The sequence below is a fragment of the Oncorhynchus nerka genome, linkage group LG1 (assembly GCF_034236695.1).
Source record: "Oncorhynchus nerka isolate Pitt River linkage group LG1, Oner_Uvic_2.0, whole genome shotgun sequence".
Lineage (NCBI taxonomy): Eukaryota > Metazoa > Chordata > Actinopteri > Salmoniformes > Salmonidae > Oncorhynchus > Oncorhynchus nerka.
The window spans coordinates 21,429,772-21,451,805 of NC_088396.1; the positions used below are offsets into that span (position 1 = coordinate 21,429,772).

A 22,034-nucleotide genomic window follows, 5' to 3' on the forward strand; every position below is an offset into this window, starting at 1 on the left:
TTATTACCACATGGGCATTTCCACGGTAACCGCATGATGCTGAGATTTCGATTTTCACTTGAAAATGTATGCCAAACAAAAACCATTGATTGCAAAGTTAAACAAATGGTACAACTCTATTTAAAAGTTTCTACTGACATTTTAACAGAAACACATTTACTTGAACAGAGTAGATGTAAAGTTGGGTTACAGAATGACAGTAAAACTCTGTTTAAATATCTACTCCGAAATTAAGATTCAAAGATGTCTGCTGGAAGAAAAAGTATATTTTGGTCATTGAGTGAGTGAAGTGGATTAACACCCAGTAACAGAATGCTGGTATCAGAATGACATCATGGGTCCCTGATTCTCTTCATGGTGGTAGGTCCTGAATAAGTACACACTAATATCCCCCTTTGCATGTTTGGGTGTTTATTCTACACACTGGCTATTATTCTAATGAGCTCGCTTGGGGCAAGACCACATTTGGTTGGTCCGGACCTGACCAAATCTGTGCCAATCATAGACTTATGTTTCACAAGTTTGGACATCACAGTAAAGCACAGTAGAGTACAGCACAGTATAATACAATCAATTCTACTGTACTAAACTCGACTACTGTATTGTACTGACCTCTACTCTAATTTTCTTTACTGTACAGTGCTCTACTGTATTGTACTGTACAAACTTGTGACACCGACGTCTATGACTTTATCTGGAAAAGGATGAGGTATGTAACAATTTGTTTGTATTTTTATTGCTTCATATTTTATCAAATCAGTTTTTTTCCTTATTCTGTTTATTTTTCCTTCAAATTCAGTTTTCTCCGCTTTGGGTGTAGATGCCCTTTAATTCAAGTAGCAAAATACTTAAGTTTGTGATGCAGAGTTTTCTGAACAAATCACCACTGGATTGATGCAAATAATCATGATATCTTTCTGCCAGGTAGGCATAGGCTACTTTGTAGTTAACATTTAATTGAGAAGGTTTTTGGGAAAGCGTTTCCATCTACCAGAAGATGGTTATTAGCATAATCGCTAACAACTAGACAAAGTGGTAGACACACACACACACACACACACACACACACACACAGAGGCCGGGTATTCCCGTGTCTCCTTATAAAGTTAAAGGAAAATACGAATCACTGATGCATTTTGTGTGACTTTATAATAATATTGAGCAAAATGAATACATTTTCTAATAAATTCAATAGATTTTAGTAGATGTTCAATACATTTTTGAATATTGTTGAATTCCGTTTTAATGTCTGCATTCCGTCCACATTCCCCGCATCATGGATTTTATAGGGCCCTAATATTTGGACTGCCGAAACTACTTTTCCACATCCATGGACTTCCGGTGTTGGTCGGTGCTCAGTGGGTGAGGAGGTTGGTGACAGTAAATGTAAACATTGTTAGTTTTTGTGGTAATTCTGTCAATGATTTGGCAAAATATAAATATTGAAATTAGTTGATATTTTTAAGACTTTGTCAGCTAAACATTTTCTAAAACCCCTTTTCCATCTGTTTGACCTGAAATCAAAGCATTTGGTTATTTCTTAAGGTGGAAAATGGTTGAAAATATATATATATAAATATGCCTTAAGTTCTCAAAAATATAGGCTCAGCTTTCTTTTTCTTAAATTTAATTTTTATTCATTTTTTAAAATTCATTTTTTAAAACTCTAGATACAAACTTATACATACAAATAACAACTTACAGACACACACAAACAATGACTACATCTCATCTGACCAGACCCGTATGTTCATACCCCCATCCCTAGTGCCTGCATTATTGTTTGCCACTTGGCCTTAAACTGAACCAATTAGTTTTTCTCGGTCACCCGTGCCATGTAAATAATCAAATATAAATGTTTCCATTGCGAAAATGGATTTGTAAGTTTAGTATAATTTTTTTTCTTGATGAGGGATAAGAAGAGAATTGCACAGCCCATTGGGTATCTCACTACACCCCCATATGCCATGTCTTGAAATGTGCAGAAAGACGGATTAAAAGTACATTTACATTGTAATAGTTCTGATAGCCAACTTTCTAGCTCCGCACATAAGCATGGATTATTGAGTCAGTATTAGTTTTTAAATCACGACTCTGCTGTAGAATTTGTGAATTTTGTCTTTTGTGTAATACATTCTATACATTAGTTTAGACTGGATTAAGTTTATTCTGAAAAGCTATCCTAGGATTGTTCCCTAAGGTTGTGTTTTTAGTCAGTGATATTGGTTCTTGTATAATACAGTGCCTTGCAAAAGTATTCACCCCCCTTGGCATTTTTCCTATTTTGTTGCATTATAACCTGTAATTTAAATTGATTTTTGTTTGGATTTCATGTAATGGACATACACAAAATAGTCCAAATTGGTGAAGTGAAATGAAAAAATGACTTGTTTCAAAAGAATATAAAACGTAAAAGTGGTGCGTGCCCCTTTTTGCTATGAAGACCCTAAATAAGATCGGGTGCAACCAATTACCTTCAGAAGTCACATAATTAGTTAAATAGATTGCACACAGGTGGACTTTAAGTGTCACATGATCTGTGTGTATATATACTCCTGTTCTGAAAGGCCCCAGAGTCTGCAACACCACTAAACAAGGGGCGCCACCAAACAAGCGGCATTATGAACACCAAGGAGCTCTCCAAACAGGTCAGGGACAAAGTTGTGGAGAAGTTCACATCAGGGTTGGGTTATAAAAAAATATGGCACCACAACTAACCTGCCAAGAGAGGGCTGCCCACCAAAACTCACGGACCAGGCAAGGAGGGCATTAATCAGAGAGGCAACAACGAGACTAAAGATAACCCTGATGGAGCTGCAAAGCTCCCCACGGAGATTGAAGTATCTGTCCATAGGACCACTTTTTAAGCCTTACATTCCACAAAGCTTGGCTTTACGGAAGAGTGTCCAGAAAAAAATAAGCAAACATGTTTAGTGTACGCCAAAAGGCATGTGGGAGACTCCTCAAACATATGGAAGAAGGTACTCTGGTCAGATGAGACTAAAATTGAGCTTTTTGGCCATCAAGGAAAACCCTATGTCGGGCAAACCCAACACATCTCATCACCCCGAGAAGACCATCCCCACAGTTAATCATGGTGGTGGCAGCATCATGCTGTAGGGATGTTTTTCATTGGCAGGGACTGGGAAACTGGTCAGAATTGAAGGAATGATGGATGGCGCTAAATGCAGGGAAATTCTTGAGGGAAACGTGTTTGTCTTCCAGAGATTTGAGACTGGGACGGAGGTTCACCTTCAAGCAGGACAATGACCCTAAGCATACTGCTAAAGCAACACTTGAGTGGTTTAAGGGAAAACATTTAAAGTCTTGGAATGGCCTGGTCAAAGCCCAGACCTCAATCCAATTGAGAATCTGTGGTATGACTTAATAATTGCTGTATACCAGTGGAAACCATCCAACCTGAAGGAGCTGGAACAGTTTTGCCTTGAATAATGGGCAAAAATCCCAGTGGCTAGATGTGCCAAGCTTATAGAGACATACCCCAAGATACTTGAAGCTGTAATTCCTACCAAATGTGACTCTACAAAGTATTGACTTTGGGGGTGAATAGTTATGCACACTCAATATGTCTTTTTTTGTCTTGTTTGTTTCACAATCAAAAATATATTGCATCCTCAAAGTGGTAGGCATGTTGTGTAAATCAAATGAGACAACCCCCCCAAAAATATATTTTAATTCCAGGTTGTAAGGCAACAAAATAGGAAAAATGCCAAGAGGGTGAATACTTTCGCAAGCCCCTGTACATTTAACTTTCTTCCATATTGTTAGCTTTCATTTGACACCAAATGTAATGTGTCCCTATGAACTTCACATTAGTGCTCATGGGGCCTTTTCATGGAAATGCCCACATTGCTTGTACTTGACTGTTAATTTTGACCTGGGAAATGAGATGGGGGGGGGGGGGGGCTGCCTGTGGATCCAGTAATAGTACTTCAACAATATTGCTATATATGCTCTGAGAAATAAATGGTCCTGCACATGAGCCATACTAGCTAGTGGCAAGAGGACGAAAACCTACCATTTAACCATGACCATTTTAAAATGGTTTTATTTTTTATTGAACCTTTATTTAACTAGGCAAGTCAGTTAAGAACACATTCTCATTTACAATGACGGCCCACAAAAAGGAAAAAAGCCTCCTACGGAGACAGGTGCTGGGAGTAAAAGGTAAAATATAGGACAAAACACGCATCACAACAGGAGACAACACTACATAAAGAGACCTAAGACAACAACATTGCATGATGGCAACACATGACAGCAACATTGTAGCAACACAACATGGTAAAAGAACAAAACATGGTACAAACATTACTGGGCACAGACAACAGCACAAGGGCAAGAAGGTAAAGACAACAATACATCACGCAAAGCAGCTACAATTGTCAGTAAGTGTCCATGATTGAGACCATTAATCATAAGATTGTGTGTGTGAGACCATGTACACCTGAGTGTACAAAACATTAGGAACATGCTCTTTCCATGACCAGGTGAATCCAGGTGAAAGCATTGATCCCTTTTTGACTTGTTAAATCCACTTCAACAGTGTATATAGAGGGGAGGAGACAGGTTAAAGTGATTTTTAAGCCTTGAAACAGTTGAGACATGGATTCTGTATGTGGGCCATTCAGAGGGTGAATGGGCAAGACAAAGATTTAAGTGCCTTTGAACGGGGTATGGTAGTCGGTGCCAGTCACACCGGTTTGAGTGTGTCAAGAACTCAAACACTGCTGGGTTTTTCACACTCAACAGTTTCTCATGTGAATCAAGAAGGGTCCACCAGCCAAAGGACACCCAGCCAACTTGACAGAACGGCGGGAGGCATTGGAGTCAACATCCCTGTTGGACACTTTCAACGCCGTGTAGACTCCATGCCTTGACGATTTGAGGCTGTTCTGAGGGCAAAATAGGTGCAACTCAATATTAAGGTATTCCTAATGTTTTGTACACTCAGTGTATGTGTACACTTTGTGTGTGAAGGCCAGCAGAAGGGCACACTGCCTGTGTCTTATGTCAGTTTGAAGGCTTCCTGGAGATGTTTGATGATGATCATAGAACAAATACGAGTAGAGCAGGTGCCTGTGAAACTCCCTTCAGTTACACACGTTGACCACTAGAGAATACTCTCTCTCTGAGTAGTGATCATTTCATGTACTATTGCATCAAAGCACAGAGCTGAATCCTGCACTAGGTTGCTCATTTACCAGATTGCCCATGTCAAATGGCCATTCACGGTGATTGGTCATCCAGGTCGAGTGTTTGGACTATGGCTGAACGAGGGCAATCGGGGTGAAGTGGAAAAGGTCAAGGAGACTTAAAAGTGAAGAACTTCACTACCAGACTCTCAGGGTATCACTAGAGGTTAAGAAGAGGCAGGTAGGTAGACTCGGTGGCTGGACCAAGTGAACACTGCTCAAAAGACAGACTATTGGATGTCATCTTAGGGACTTGTCGTTTATGAGCACTTGATTGATTTTCTGTTTCTGAGGTGGCCTTTTGATATTTGGCTGCCAAAACTTGATTGTCTTAGCTAAGTAACAGCTGATTGACGTAGAGTGACACTTACATTTTTTCATCGAATGACACTTTGACTGACTTTATTTCTGACGTGTTTTCTTTCTGTCCCGCCCCCCAGATTCCCATGATGCAGTTCTGCGGTTCAACGCTGCGCCTACAGAGGGCTACGTGAGAGATGTGGGGAACAAGACCACCATCCGCATCATAAACTCACAGGTGTGTGTCATAAGGCTAACATGCATGTCACAAGCTAAGAGTCACTACAACAAGCTTCACGACTCCTCATATGTGCCTGTAATCAAGTGCCGTGGCCGAGTAAGTGATTCAGCATGTTGAATAGACCATGACTCACTCAAACAAACAACATGACTCCTCATCAATATGTGCCTGTAATCAAGTGCCATGGCTGAGTAAGTGATTCAGCATGTTGAATAGACCATGACTCACTCAAACAAACATGACTCCTCATCAATATGTGCCTGTAATCAAGTGCCGTGGCCGAGTAAGTGATTCAGCATGTTGAATAGACCATGACTCACTCAAACAAACAACATGACTCCTCATCAATATGTGCCTGTAATCAAGTGCCGTGGCTGAGTAAGTGATTCAGCATGTTGAATAGACCATGACTCACTCAAACAAACATGACTCCTCATCAATATGTGCCTGTAATCAAGTGCCATGGCTGAGTAAGTGATTCAGCATGTTGAATAGACCATGACTCACTCAAACAAACAACATGACTCCTCATCAATATGTGCCTGTAATCAAGTGCCATGGCTGAGTAAGTGATTCAGCATGTTGAATAGACCATGACTCACTCAAACAAACAACATGACTCCTCATCAATATGTGCCTGTAATCAAGTGCCATGGCTGAGTAAGTGATTCAGCATGTTGAATAGACCATGACTCACTCAAACAAACAACATGACTCCAAACACATGAGCCTGATTTGCATATAAATAAGAATGTGATTCATTCAAAGCAGGTGTGTGTGTGTGTGTGTGTGAACCAGCTGTCCTCCAGTACTAGGTAGACAGTGAGTGATTACCCTTACCCATTTTGTGTAAGTGGGTCTTCACCACAGCTCCAGTTCAGTCATCTTCTCCCAGTGAAGAAGTCATCTTCTCCCACTCAGCACAGAGAACAACATGCAGTAAAGACACACACACACTAGCGCATTCTACTACTGTCACACTAACAGTCAAAGCAACCGCAGAGCTCATTCTACTGTGGACCCACAGCTCCCATGGAGAGATGGGGAGAGGGCGAGTGTGTTTGTTTTCATGCGTGTGGGCACTGCAGTGCTGCATCTAGTTTCATGTGTAACCTTTGACCCCTCCACTTTACAGATCCTGGCCAATCCCAAGAACTACTTCAACACCAGCTCCCTGTATAAGAAGGTGACTCTGGTGGCCTGGGACCCTGCTCCGTACGCTGTCAATTTGCACAAGGTGTGGGAAATTTTAGATTCTCGTTGACTGTCTAGTTTTTATTTTGGTAATAGTTCTAAAATAACAATCTTATTTAAATACATATTGCTACATAGTTTTTTTTACATACTTTATATCTTGTTTTAGTCGTTTAAGTTTACACTGAAAAGGTTTTCCCATGTGCCGCTGCTAAATACATATAGAGGAAACACTGCACTCTACTCAAACCTTGCCCACCAATGGTGATATTTAAAGAGTTGCTCACCAGAGCCCATGGCACCTGTTGAATTGGTGGAAGATGGGCTATGGTTGCCATGGTTATGCTAGCAATGCTAATGAGGACCTGCGTAGTGAAAGGCCCCGTGTGGAAAAGTTAGCCTCGCTTGTCTGTTTAACTCACGGCCCTCAGGGACTGGGTGCTACTTCATATACACCAACACACTGACGGCATCAACGCAGATTTATTACATACCAGCTTTATATACCCTGCACTCCTCCTTTCTTCTCTCTCCAGTCCTCTGACACTCTCTCCTTCATCACCTCCACTTCTTATCCCATTCTATTTTACTTCTTATCCTCTTTTTCTCCTGCTTCTTATTCATCTCTTCCTTTATCTTCGCTTCCATATTTTTCTCCTCTTTTTCCCTCTGGCCATCCTCCCTGTTCTCTCCTCTTCTTCCCTCTGGCCTTCCTCCCTGTTCTCTCCTCTTCTTCCCTCTGGCCTTCCTCCCTGTTCTCTCCTCTTCTTCCCTCATGTTCTTCCTCCCTGTTCTCTCCTCTTCTTCCCTCTGGCCATCCTCCCTGTTCTCTCCTCTTCTTCCCTCTGGCCTTCCTCCCTGTTCTCTCCTCTTCTTCCCTCTGGCCATCCTCCCTGTTCTCTCCTCTTCTTCCCTCTGGCCATCCTCCCTGTTCTCTCCTCTTCTTCCCTCTGGCCTTCCTCCCTGTTCTCTCCTCTTCTTCCTTCTGGCCTTCCTCCCTGTTCTCTCCTCTTCTTCCCTCTGGCCTTCCTCCCTGTTCTGGCCTTCCTCCCTGTTCTCTCCTCTTCTTCCCTCTGGCCTTCCTCCCTGTTCTCTCCTCTTCTTCCCTCTGGCCTTCCTCCCTGTTCTCTCCTCTTCTTCCCTCTGGCCTTCCTCCCTGTTCTCTCCTCTTCTTCCCTCTGGCCTTCCTCCCTGTTCTCTCCTCTTCTTCCCTCTGGCCTTCCTCCCTGTTCTCTCCACTTCCTTTATTTATATGGTGTGTCCTTAATCTCACCTGGGTTCCACTTTATCACCGCCCTCTCTCTCTCTCTCTCTATTTCTCGCTCTCTCTATTTCTCGCGCTCATCCCCTCTCTCTCTTTGAGTAGAGGTGCATGATCAGTAACAAGTCCAGGGGAAATGGACGAAGCCGTGATTACCACTGTGATAGGAGAATATGATGCAATGTAGTTGGTCCAGGAATAGGTTGCAAAATGGCTTAATATATTCTAGGAATAACTACAGGAATCAACTTCCTTCAATCTGTCTCTTTGTTTAACTCTGTTTCTCTGTGGTATGCCAGTCTAGAGTAGACTATAACTATTACCCCTCCCCCCTCTCAATCGCTCTCCCTCTTTCTTTGTCCCCCTCTCTCTCTTAAACCCCCTTTCTCTCGCTCGCCCCCTTCTCTCTCTCTCTGACAGTGGTATGCCAGTCCAGACTATAACCTGTTCAGTCCATATGTGGAGCACCGGAGGCTCCACCCCACCCAGCCCTTCTACGTCCTCCACCCCAAATATGTGTGGCAGCTCTGGGACGTCATCCAGGGCAACACCCAGGAGACCATCCAGCCCAACCCACCCTCCTCAGGGTTCATAGGTGAGACTGTATACCCACATATGCATACAGGTGTGTATACAAACGTACAAGCAAACATGCACTTACTCAAGTGTTTTGTAAAGCAGGCTCTGTGGTTCTAATGTTAACATCAGAGAGTCTGATATGCAGCCAGTCGACCCCTCCATGTTGTGTAATACAGTGCTTGGGCTCAGCATCTGCTTGGCGTCATGTTATTGTATTATTATAATATAAGAGCACTACAGGACCTATAGCAACACTCACTGGGCTATTAAAACCTAGCCTAGGTCATCAACAGAACAGTGTCATTCTTATTATAACCCACCTCTTCTTCAGGTCACCTTGACTTCAACGCCGGGTTGCTGTTGGCATCCTCCCCTTCTCTAGACCTCTTCCTGGGTCATGCATCAAGTAGTACAAGGCTGTGTTGCGGTAGGATTTAGGTATTCGTTGAGTCAGACCCCCATATGTCCAGTTTGGGGAGAACGATGTCTCACAGATATTTTATTGAAGGAATATCCTTGTCCCTAATAATAAAGTGTGGCGGTGTATTGCAGTGCGATATTACAAATTGTTTGCGTAATTATAATATTATAATTAAGTACATTTCAATTGCTCAGTAGACCGCGGAAATTAAAAATCACACCAGAAACACACAGACATGTCAGACTGAATTCAGCGCTTTCTTTGTACAGGTTCTGATGAAGGGGGAGAGGTCAGGGGGGAATAAGTTTGGGAGGGGGGTGGTAGGTACCCCAAACATCACACATGAGTTCAAAGCCACTTCTCCCCAAACAAAATGCTGGCAGGTCTGGCAAAAGTCCCATTCTCAATCTGTGAGATCCATGTAGTTCCACAATAGAAAAGTCCGAGATCAGAGCTTCAGTCCGAGATCAGAGCTTCAGTCCGAGATCAGAGCTTCAGTCCGAAATCACCCACAGTCACCAGTGTACCAGTATCCTTCAGAGCTGTACGGCTCAGTATTTGTTCTCTTGATGAACTTTTATAGTCTTTATCAGCTCTTTACTGGACATCCCATAGCTTATTGCACCAGTCAGTGGATGCACCTCAAATCGCACCCTATTACCCTTCTTTCCCGTGCCCTATGTAGTGCACTACGTTGGGGAATAGGGTGCGATTTGAGATACATCCACAGACCTTCTAATCTGTCTTCACAGTCAGGACAACACAGAGGCTGGGAGTAGCGTAACCACTGGCTGTGTGTGTGTGTGTGTGTTAGAGAGGTGGGGTAAGTGTGTGTATGTGTGTTAGAGGGGTGGGGTAAGTGTGTGTATGTGTGTTAGAGGGGTGGGGTAAGTGTGTGTATGTGTGTTAGAGGGTGGGGTAAGTGTGTGTTAGAGGGGTGGGGTAAGTGTGTGTATGTGTGTTAGAGAGGTGGGGTAAGTGTGTGTGTGTTAGAGGGGTGGGGTAAGTGTGTGTGTTAGAGGGGTGGGGTAAGTGTGTGTGTGAGAGGGTGGGGTAAGTGTGTGTGTGTTAGAGGGGTGGGGTAAGTGTGTGTGTGTGTGTTAGAGGGGTGGGGTAAGTGTGTGTGTGTTGAGGGGGTGAAATGTGACAGAGATACTCCTTTTCACTTGGGCAGTCGATGTGTTTAGAAAAGAAGCAAGTGTATCGAGCAATGGTTTTTACACCTACACAGAGACAAGCCAGAGAGAACAGGCCGAGTGAGATCAAATGGTACACACAGTTCATAACCACACACACCCTCTCTCCCCTTTGAATGCAGCACACATGCTCACTCTACAGCCTCCCCTCCCTCATGTATACATATACAGAAATGTACTTTCTCTTGCACACACAGCATGTACAATTTCACTCCTACATAAAGATAAACACAGCAGTTGGTAAACAAATGGAAGGGGTTGGGCTGGAGTAGACGAGCGCATGGGCCTTGGAGCCTATTGGTCGGCACAGTACAGTAGCTAGCTAGCTGAGCCATGCATCAACACCCACCAGGCCTTCCCGGCGTGCCCGCTCATGAGAGAGTGACCTCGGGTGGGTTGGTGTGCTCTGTGACCAGGGTGCTGCAGCCATGGTTCTGGATACCCGTGGAGATCCGGGCGGTGCACGCCACCGTGTTGCTGTACACACGGCGGCTAAGCTGGATGGCGGTGGTCTTGGAAGGCATGGAGGATTGGCCGTTCTCCGCGGAGCGCCGTTCACACTGGATCAGGATGAGGAAACACCTGTAGAACTGAGGGGAGGGAGGAGGAGGGAGAGATGACATGGGAGAAACATGGCAGGGCAGAAATTGAAGAATGGGGTAAGGAATGCAAAAGGAAGAGTTGGAAGAAAAGTCTGTAAGTATTGCTTGGTGGTAGCAAAAAAACCTGCATGTGGAAGGTGTTGCTACAGCAAAGACGAGCGAAAACATTATCCATGTCCTCTTTTTGCTAATTGGTCGCATGCGCAAACTAGCATTCATAAATTTATCTGCCGGTATTGTTCCATGTTACCATGGTAACTGATGATTCTATAGGCTCTAGCCTGCTATCTCTGGGTTGTATGAACAGGGTCATTCAGGAGTGCTAATATGACGTCAATTCCATTCTTGGTCAATAACGTTTTAACACTTCAACTGCACTTAATATTTGGTGGCCACCTCGCTTGATTGTCTATAACAACAAGAACAACACGCACACTCGTGTTCAGTCTCCTTTGAGAGGTTGGACAAATGTTTCCGTTTCCTGAGTTTGACCGGTCACATTTCTCTCTGATGTCACAAAGGTAAACAGGAAGTGAGGTGGTAGAGAGGGGAATGGCCCTGTAAGGACTTCAGTTCATCAGCAGAGTAGCGTGGTCTTGCCATGTTTAGTGTGACCTCACAGGCCATTAAACATGCTACATACAGTAGTACATCACACTAACACAGCTGCCCCCAGAGCCATGCACATTGTCAACTCAGCTCTCTCTTCCTGGATTCCCATTTCTCATGGTTGACTGACCCTCCTGAGAGATAACATAGTGTACATCAGGGAGTACCCGTACACTGTTTAGATGATCCTGTAGTTCCTTTAGCAATGTTTACTCTAAACTTTGATGAAGACCTTTTGGTTGAAACATTTCCAAATAACTGAGTGTACATTATTTTGGAGGGGCGGTAGAGTGGGAAAAGAAGCTGCTACTTGCTCTGTCTGTTTATACCCTCTCTGTGCTGTGCCAGCCAGGACTAAACAGATGTTTTTGCAGGGTGTGTGTGTGAACAAGAATGGATTTGGGGGTGAATTTAGGGTGTTTATGTGTGAGAGGCACATGGTTAGTCTCTGTATGTTGTAGGTGTGTTTGGATGTGTATTTATGTAAACATTGTGTACTGGGTGGTTCATAATTGGTTGGTATCCTAACTGAATGTATGTTCTGTTTTACTATAGTTAAGAGAAACAATAGTGCAACAGAGCTTGGATACCAGGCAACTTCATAATCACATAATTCAATGTAAGGATTGTGTGTTTTGCAGAATGTGTGAGTGTATGTATATACTAGACCAGTGGTTCTCAATTTTTGTCACGGGAGGTTTTGAATATATATATGGATATATATATGTGTGTGTGTACAAAACATTAAGAACACCTTCCTAATATTTAGTTGCAACCCTTTTTCTCTCAGAACAGCCTCAAATCGTCAGTCATGGACTTTACAAGGTGTTGAAAGCGATGCGGGCCCATGCTGACTCCAATGCTTCCCACCGTTGTGTCAAGTTGGCTGGGTGTCCTTTGGGTGGTGGACCATTCTTGATACACATGGGAAACTGTTGTGTGAAAACCCAGCAACGTTGCAGGTCATGACACACTCAACCCGGTGCGAATGGCACCTACTACCATACCCCGTTCAAAGGCACTTAAATATTTTGTCTTTCCCAAACACCCTCTGAACGACACATAGACAATCCATGTCTCAACTGTCTCAAGCATTAAAAATCATTTTTTAACTTGTCTCCTCCCCTTCATCTACACTGATTTGAAGTGGATTTAACAAGTGACCTCAATAAGGAATCATAGCTTTCACCTGGTCAGTCTGTCATGGAAAGAACAGGTGTTCATAATGTTTTGTAAACTCAGTGTAGATCTTATTTTAATATGAGAAACCGTGTCTGAATGTAAACAACTAACCGGTAGAAAGTGTGTAGGAATAATAAGGAAAAGAAATGCCACAGTATTTTGCATCATGTGTAGTTCTGTTTCTTTAACTTGATTACTGACATGCAAAACATTTTGGGACTATTATCAACAATGGATAAATGAAACACCTAAAGATGTTTTTTTGTTTGTTGTGGAATTGTCCTTTTTAATCACAGTATTTTCAATATAGAGCTATTAGCAGCGCTATTTGGCAGATTTTGTAGTCTCAAACAAGCGAGCTTGCCAACATTCTTCATCAGGAATATGAGCACCATGGAATGATTGAAAATGGGAAAAGGTGGGAATGTTGTTTCCTTATTTAATATAATTGCTACATTTACTGTCAATAGAGAATTCAAAATAGTTTTCAGATTGCATTTCGGCCCCCAAAAAATGCGATGCGAATATTGGGTTGCAACTGAAACAACCTGCTTCAATTTGGGTCCTGAGGCAAAACCAGTTGAGAACCACTATGCTAGATTATCTAACCCCTTTCTCTCTACCTTGTCGTTGTAATGACAGGCATCCTTCTGATGATGGCACTGTGCGAAGAGGTCCACGTGTACGAGTACATCCCCTCGCTGCGACAGACAGACCTGTGCCACTACCACGAGGGCTACTACGACGCAGCCTGCACCCTGGGGGCGTACCACCCACTGCTTTACGAGAAGAGCCTGGTGCAGCGCATCAACACAGGCCCCGAGCGAGACCTGAAGAGGAAGGGCCGCGTCACCCTCCCTGGCTTCAGCACCGTCAACTGTGACCTCTGAACGATCAACTCATGAACTCTGACCCTTAAAAGAAGCCACATGTGGAACCACCACAACCCCACAGGACAAGGGGGAAATGGTGCAATAATAACCCTCTGACCTCTGGGGGAACCCGGAGGGAAACACGTAGAACAGTGGAGAACCCAAGCCATAGCCCGCTGTGTGGGATGGGATCAAACCGGAGGGTGAAGGTCTAGTGTAACTACATTTATGTCAGGACTTTTGAACAGAACCCAGACGGGGTGAAACCCAGCCTTCCTTAAAGGATAATGGACCCAAGACGGCCTGAAGTGACTGTATCTCCCGATCTCTGCCATTGCTGAGCCGGAAGAGAGGAGAGCTGTATAGTGTAGCAATAGATGAGTGTTATTAGATTTTTTTTTAAATATACAGTACCAGTCAAAAGTTGGACTCAACTACTCATTACAGGGGTTTTCTTTATTTGTACTATTTTCCACATTGTATAATAATAGTGAAGACATCAAAACTATGAAATAACACACGGAATCATGTAGTAACCAAAAAAGTGTATATTTTATATTTGAGATTCTTCAAAATAACTCCTTTGCCTTGATGACAGCTTTGCACAGTCTTGGCATTCTCTCAACCAGCATCATGAGGTAGTCACCTGGAATGCATTTCAATTAACAGGTGTGCCTTGTTAAAAGTTAATTAGTGGAATTTCTTTCCTCAATGTGTTGTGAAAAGGTAGGGGTGGTATACAGAAGATAGCCCTATTTGGTAAAAGACCAAGTCCATATTATGGCAAGAACAGCTCAAATAAGTAATGACAAACGACAATCCATCAATACTTTAAGACATGAAGGTCAGTCAATCCGTAAAATTTCAAGGACTTTGAAAGTTTCTTCAAGTGCAGTCGCAAAAACCATCAAGTGCTATGATGAAGTTGGCTCTCATGAGGACTGCCACAGGAAAGGAAGACCCAGAGTTACATCTGCTGCAGAGAAGTTCATTAGAGTTACCAGCCTCAGAAATTGGAGCTTCAGAGTTCAAGTAACAGACAAAACTCCACATCAAATGTTCAGAGGAGACTGTGTGAATCAGGTCTTCATGGATGAAGAAACCACTACTAAAGGACACCAATAAGAAGATACTTGCTTGGGCCAAGAAACACGAGCAATGGACATTAGACTGGTGGAAATCTGTCAGTCCAAATTTGAGATTTTTGGTTCCAACCACTGTCTTTGTGAGACGCGGAGTAGGTGAACTGATGATCTCCGCATGTGTGGTTCCCACCGTGAAGCATGGAGGAGGAGGTGTGATGGTGCTTTGCTGGTGACACTGTCTGTGATTTATTTAGAATTCTAGGCACACTTAACCAGCATGGCTACCACAGCATTCTGCAGCAATACACCATCCCATCTGACTTGCGCTTAGTGGGACTAATCATTTGTTTTTCAACAGGACAATGACCCAACTCACCTCCAGGCTGTGTAAGGGCTATTTGACCAAGAAGGGGAGTGATGGAGTGCTGCATCAGATGACCTGGCCTCCACAATCAGATGACCTGGCCTCCACAATCACCCGACCTCAACCCAATTGAGATGGTTTGGGATGTATTGGACCTCAGAGTGAAGAAAAAGCAGCCAACAAGAGCTCAGCATATATGGGAATTCCTTCAAGACTACTACTACTTCCAGGTGACTACCCCATGAAGCTGGTTGAGAGAATACCGACAGTGTGCGAAGCTGACATTAAGACAAAGGGTGGCTACTTTGACTCTCAAATATAAAATATATTTTGATTTGTTTAACACTTTTTTTTTGGTTACTACATGATTCCATATGTGTTATTTCGTAGTTTTGATGTTTTTACTATTATTCTAAAATGTAGAAAATGGTTATTATAAAGAAAAACCCTTGAATGAGTATGTGGCCAAACTTTTTAACTGGTACTGTATAACTTAATGTGTTTTGCTGTTGTGAAGTGTTGTTTTTCTAGGGCTCTGGTTGCTCTTCTTCCTTAAAATGACTTAAAGGACAGTCCACAGTTTTTTAATGATGGATGTTTTTTTTATGGCTCTCATGGGGTGGTAAATTAATCTTTGAGAAAATGAGCAGTGGTCTGCACTGAATGTCTGAACACGTCCATACCAAACACACACTTCTGAACATGTACAAACTCGGCATACACCAGCCACACACTCCTGACAACCCGTAACAAAAACTTGAACTTTAATTCAAAATGTACCTCAGTACCACTTCAATGACAATACAAGTGCTCATACATACAGGTACATGTATCTCAATACAGACATGCTGGAACTACACCAAACACTCATCACCTCACTATTACCTCACTATGGTACATTGTGTTTAAAAAAAAATCTACAACAGTCACACATTTTTCTGTGTTCAACATTCCTTAAATGTCCTCTCTTATTTCAAAGTCTTATTTGATGGTGTTGTTGTCATCAGGGTTTTGATTGCTGTTGATGCTGCTGCTGTGCTTTATGCTCAATCACTCTTTTCTTTTCTCATCTCCCAAGCTGTACCGGACCACTTGCCAACTCATAAAGAGGTTGTCATACTCCCACTTAGGTCTTTAAGACTGGCTGACTGGTTGCCACTTCAAGGGCATATACAGTTCTGTGTCTGGCGGATAGTTAGGTACCAAACCCAGGAAAACCCTTTGGTTGCCCGTTCTTTGGCCTCATCCAGTACAATGATGTCCTTTTTAAGATTTGTGAACACCAAAGGATGCAGGGCTAGCGGATAGGAGTTAGGGGGTAAGAGAGGACTCGCAAAGCATTCTTTCAACAGCTGTAACCCTGTGCCTAGTAGCCAACCGGACACTGGGTTGCCTTTCAAAACACCCAAAGACTGATCTTACACATACTGTATGCTATGCAGTGTCATTGTTGTGGTTTTTATTGCTGATTTAATTGTTTAATAGTTAAGATTTAAAGAAAGTTGTTAGTCACCTGATAGTGTTGCTCAAACCGTCCAGTGTTCTGTTAGTGGCGGGCTGGGGTAGGAGAGGTCACTAGTCAAACTCCCTTACTTTCCAGTGTCCACCCCATGCCAAAAGGGAATTGAACCAACACCCTCTGATGTCTCTTTAAAAGCAGCTGTAATTACTAGGATGATTGACCTGCCTCTTTAAATGAATGTAATCGCACCACACCTCCCACGGTCAAAGCCAAACCTCTCCCTAGGACAGTTATCTCTACGAGCACACTACAGATGTAGGATCTTAATTTGATCCAGTTTGCTACAGCAGGAAAATAATCCTGCACAACGGGAAATGTGAATTTATTATGTGGATTATAATGAATTGACTTTTTGTAGGGGTTGAAATGTCAAAGTGAAAACTACAAACTTCAGAAGCTTTTTTTAAACCTCAAATACGCTACAAGTTTTAAATGTCCTGCATTTAAAGACCGTTCTCCTTCAACAGGGTGATCAAATTAAGATCCTACATATGTGCCATAGATGGTCAAGGGATTCAGTCCGCAGGGTTCGGTAGCTGGACTGCCTCCCAGGCACGTCATGCTGATATGGTTTGTGGCATTCAGCAGAGCATGGTCTAGTAACTGAAGCCTACCATTCCCTATGTCTTTACCATTCTCATTTTGACTGAATCCTCCAATATTGTTCTGAAAGTACTCTTTTGCCTGGGCTTGCAGCAGGCTGCCACGGTGCGCTGCCAGAGACCTTTCTTATTATGGCAGGGATTTGAAGCAGTAACATCTCCAGACTCATTCTTTGTCCGGCTTTAATGTCTTCCTTGTTTACACTGACTCTGTGCCAGACCTGCCTGCAGTGAGTTTCAGCTAGCTGTCGTGTGTGTGTGTGTAAGAGAGGAGGATAACTCAGAGATCCTATAGATCATCCTATATTGCTCTATATTCTATGGGATCACTATCTGGCCATGCTAGAATGGACAGTGGGGGCTGTTCTTTCCAACCACAAATCCGCTTACAACTACTAAGCTTCACCTTTATCCCAAGCTGAGCCTCCTATAAGACCAAACAGATCATGCACTTGTTGTCAAACAGATATGCCATTACGGCCACTGTAGTCCTTTCTGTAATGGCCAGATGGTGACCATTCCCTGGGTAGGGACAACTGGGAGGGGTTGACATTGGCAGCCATAGTGACATAATTCAAAGAAGAGATTTGTGTGTGCGTGTTTTGTTTGTTTGTTTTGCGTTGTGATATTCAGGAACGTGTTGCTGTGCCCTTGCTCCAGGAACAGTGCTTAACCAGGGTTGAGGAAACCAATTGATCCGGTCGTAAACATGGCAGTCAAACGCTGCTTGGAATATAGAGGCATCTGCTGAAGAGATTGTTGTTGTAATCAAGTGATGAGTGAAGAGACTGAACAGGAATACCATTTAGAGTTGGAGCTGTTTTAAATATGATTGAGCTACCTAGGATCAATGACAGTGTTAATAACAGTGCAAACCCTTCCCAACCGGTGTGACAGACCATTAGCTTGGGGAGCCAACGCAAGTCTTTTAGGTTTTAGGCAAGGTTACTCGGCACACAGGCATGGTTCGGAATAACTGTTACACCGGCACGCCAGGCAAGCAAAATATTTTGAGCCACATCTGCTATCTCATTAACACATGGCTTGAAGGAGCCAGACACACCGCTGCGTCAAATGATTTCCCAAGGCCCACCTCTCACTGAGAGATCTAACAAAGGGAAACAGAGGGGGGGCTTTGATGAAACTATCTGGAATGGTCTCGACTCACACCACTATCATAAGTATCGTCTCTGATTCATGTCCATGCATCATTATTGAAGTGTTCAAATCATTCAATGTAATTGTTACGTTTGTGATTAACACATTGACAGTGTTAAAAAAATAATAATAATAAAAAAAAAAAGATACAATAACTTTGTTTCTATTCCAATGCACAGAGCAGGTAAATCTATCCGGAGCAAGGATACGAGTCTTAAACTGTCTATGTATGTGTACTTGTCTGGATCCCAATTAGCGTTTGCAGAAGCAGCAGCTACTCTTCCTGGGGTCCACAAAACATGACAAGTAACAAAACACTAATAGACAAGGACAGTCACACATTTGAATTACAATGATGATAGACAAACAGTACAACAAAAAATAATACAAACAATACAACTAAAAAGAAAACAATACAACTAAAGTTGTCTACTGTGCTTTACTCTACTTTCCTGTACAAAAAAACAGCATCCAAGATATACGATTTTTCTACCTGCGTTGTGCAAGTGTATATTGTGTGCGTAGGGAAATTTTATCCAGCTGGAAACGAGAGCAGCAATTATTAGTTCCGTAGAAGCACTTCTTGATCAAATGCAATGCCTTTGGCAACAGCATTGAAATCTTGATACTGTGCCAAATGTAATTTGTGGGTGGATATGTTTCTTATAGCAGGTATTTTTAAGGTGCTATATGTTCCCTTCAGGGGGGGGTGTTATAGGATAAATATGACCAACGTATCTGTATGGACCATAGAGAATGATAGAGGACGCTTCTTTGTATCTATCCCATTATGGTGTCTGAGCACACGGGCGGCATCATTGAGGCCATATCCATTTGAGTTGGTATGCAAACTGCCACCTATAGTGTGTTGTTTGAACAGATAAAGCCACGGTTGCCGATTTTACATCCACCTGCATTTATGGAATGTTTGCTCACAAGTATAATTCATTGGCTGATTGCCTCCTGATGACCTGGATGGTCATAACCACCTAGTTAACTACTTCAAAATGAGGGCATTTTTCAATTGTGTTGCCCATGCTAAAATAGGCTTTTGGGAACTAGAGTCCTCTTATCATTCTCTGTGGTAAGGATGGACACGCCAGGTGCATTGTGTTCAACACAGAACTAACACAGAGAAAGTAGTTTTGGAGATCACTGCTTAACTTGATCCCTCCTCCAGTCGCTCTGTACTCTTCTTCTGTCACAATTTTTTTTAGAACTACGTTTTTCCTTTTGATTTGTCATTGCAGGTTTCTTTATAAAATTTGAATAGGTATTTAAGTTGACTTGTTTGTATACAATGAAATTGTTAATTTATTGTTCTATTTTTACCATGTAAATAAAAGCATTGTACGTGTACAAAAGATCTCTCCAGAGTAATCAATACTTAGGTCGGGATGCAATCTGTGGAGTGCTGTCGGCAATGCACCATTTTATTGGTCATTTCCGATTGAACCGACATGTGCAACGATAAGAATGCAATTGGGAACATTTGCCTTTCAAAGCCATATTGTTGACATCTCAACCTCAGATGACTAACAAGAAACCGACACTACCACGCACCCTCAACACAAAAATACTACCCCCCCCCCCCCCGACTAACCTGTTTGTTCATGAGGATGTAGATGAGAGGGTTGATGACAGTGCTGCTCTTGGCCAGGAGTGAGGGCACCACCGCAGCCACGGGGGTGATGATGCCGGGCCGGCCAAACGTCGCCATCATGGCCACCACGCCGTAGGGCATCCAGCACAATATGTAGCACACCACTGTAGTCAGCACCATGAACAGGATGTGGTACTCTCTCCGCCGTGCCGCTGTCCTACGTATCTTACCCACCTAGAGACAGGTGAGATGAAAGGAGAGAGTGAGGAGAGGTGACGGTGTTTCGTCACCCCGGGGAGAGAATATAATAGTCCTTTTGTCCAAACAGAAATGCATCTGTTTGCTGTATTTATATTCTCAAACCCCTGGACATCACACACACACTCTGGATGTTTGATGAATGCTTATACTTGAGAACGAATAGTCTGTCTCTCTCTCACATCCCTGCAGTGTAGGTTCATTGTTCTGCCTGAGGGCTTCTCTCCAAACCCACAGAGCCAGTGGTAATCAGTCCATCCATTTTGTGACGCTAACCTTCTATTTCAGCCATGAGACAACTGACGCACCATTCATCTCCCCCACCCACCCTATCGGGGGACAGCGGAGAGGGAGAGGGAGTCCTCCCTCCATTCTAGAGGACTAAGGCACTGACCCTCTCTCCATCCTGTTGCGCCAACACTTGAACTCTGTGTGTTAACCTTTTGAGCTAATGCCTAAGGCATTTTGGTCTCCCAGGCAAGGTTTAATTATCACATGTATCTGTGCCTTGAGTCGCATGCCATTTTTGCAGATTCATCTGCTGAATTTGGATTTCTCGTTGCCCTGACCTGGACCTTCTAGCACGCTTAAATGGAAGTGCGCTATCGGGACCACTCACTAATCCTACTTGTCTGAATTGCTGAATTACTGTGGGGATCTGAGGGGTTGGGCGCTGGGGTTGTCTTCATAAGTCTGTCCCAATTCGGTTGTAAAAACTTGCCTGGCCTCCACATCGCTCAGGTCAAATGCCACACCCACTAACGTTTCTTCTCCACGATGAGTCTGGATTTCCTCTCCTCCCGGAGAGTGAACACATTCTGACATTCTAAATGGTCCCAGAAACCGATGGGTTGGGCCAAGGCGAATCGTGAGTCACGTCATTCAAACTAATGTATGGAGCGATCGACAGGGCAGCAGAATTAAATGTCTGAGTTGTCAGGCAACGTAATTACAGCTCTAATAGCAAAACAGTGGCGGGCTGTATTCATTGTCGATTGGTCAGTTCTTGACACCGTGCACTGCAACTGACTCTGGCGCTTCATGGAGATGCTGCAAGACAAATTTAGTGAAAGCTGCTTACTCTTATCAGGGGAGTCCGAAACAGAAGAAAGGGATTATTTAGATTTGGGATTAGAGAGGGGTCAGTAGCTAACACACACAACAAAATAACCCCATAATCTGTATGTGTAAGTGTGCATATACAGTGGGGGGAAAAAGTATTTAATCAGCCACCAATTGTGCAAGTTCTCCCACTTAAAAAGATGAGGCCTGTAATTTATCATAGGTACACTTCAACTATGACAGGCAAAATGAGAAAAAATCCAGAAAATCACATTGTAGGATTTTTTATGAATTTATTTGCAAATTATGGTGGAAAATAAGTATTTGGTCAATAACAAAAGTTTCTCAATACTTTGTTATATACCCTTTGTTGGCAATGACAGAGGTCAAATGTTTTCTGTAAGTCTTCACAATGTTTTCACACACTGTTGCTGGTATGTTGGCCCATTCCTCCATGCAGATCTCCTCTAGAGCAGTGATGTTTTGGGGCTGATGCTGGGCAACACGGACTTTCAACTCCCCCCAAAGATTTTCTATGGGGTTGAGATCTGGAGACTGGCTAGGCCACTCCAGGACCTTGAAATGCTTCTTACGAAGCCACTCCTTCGTTGCCCGGGCGGTGTGTTTGGGATCATTGTCATGCTGAAAGACCCAGCCACGTTTCATCTTCAATTCCCTTGCTGATGGAAGGAGGTTTTCACTCAAAA

The 22,034-nt window shown here is 43.1% G+C and overlaps 2 protein-coding genes across 3 annotated transcripts in view; one reads left to right on the forward strand and one right to left on the reverse strand.

The window, feature by feature from the left end:
- LOC115117282 (beta-galactoside alpha-2,6-sialyltransferase 2-like) overlaps window positions 1-15,710 on the forward strand; it is a 64,614-nt gene extending 48,904 nt beyond the window's left edge. Inside the window, exons 4-8 of one of the 2 annotated variants that reach the window (XR_010463609.1) lie at window positions 5,657-5,754; window positions 6,893-6,994; window positions 8,633-8,807; window positions 13,444-14,968; window positions 15,117-15,710. Coding sequence is in view for 1 of the 2 variants with exons in the window: in XM_029645784.2 (XP_029501644.2) it covers window positions 5,657-5,754; window positions 6,893-6,994; window positions 8,633-8,807; window positions 13,444-13,691 (623 nt within the window). In the remaining variant the exon portion in view is untranslated. Of the gene's footprint in view, window positions 1-5,656; window positions 5,755-6,892; window positions 6,995-8,632; window positions 8,808-13,443 lie in introns of both variants that reach the window. The other variant, XM_029645784.2, reaches the window with a different exon arrangement.
- LOC115117382 (rhodopsin-like) overlaps window positions 10,135-22,034 on the reverse strand; it is a 40,758-nt gene continuing 28,858 nt past the window's right edge. The window contains exons 3-4 of the mRNA XM_029645887.2: window positions 20,008-20,241; window positions 10,135-10,998 (exon numbers count right to left, since the gene is read on the reverse strand). Of these exons, the coding sequence (XP_029501747.1) occupies window positions 10,780-10,998; window positions 20,008-20,241 (453 nt within the window). The 3' untranslated portion in view covers window positions 10,135-10,779. The remainder of the gene's footprint in view (window positions 10,999-20,007; window positions 20,242-22,034) is intronic.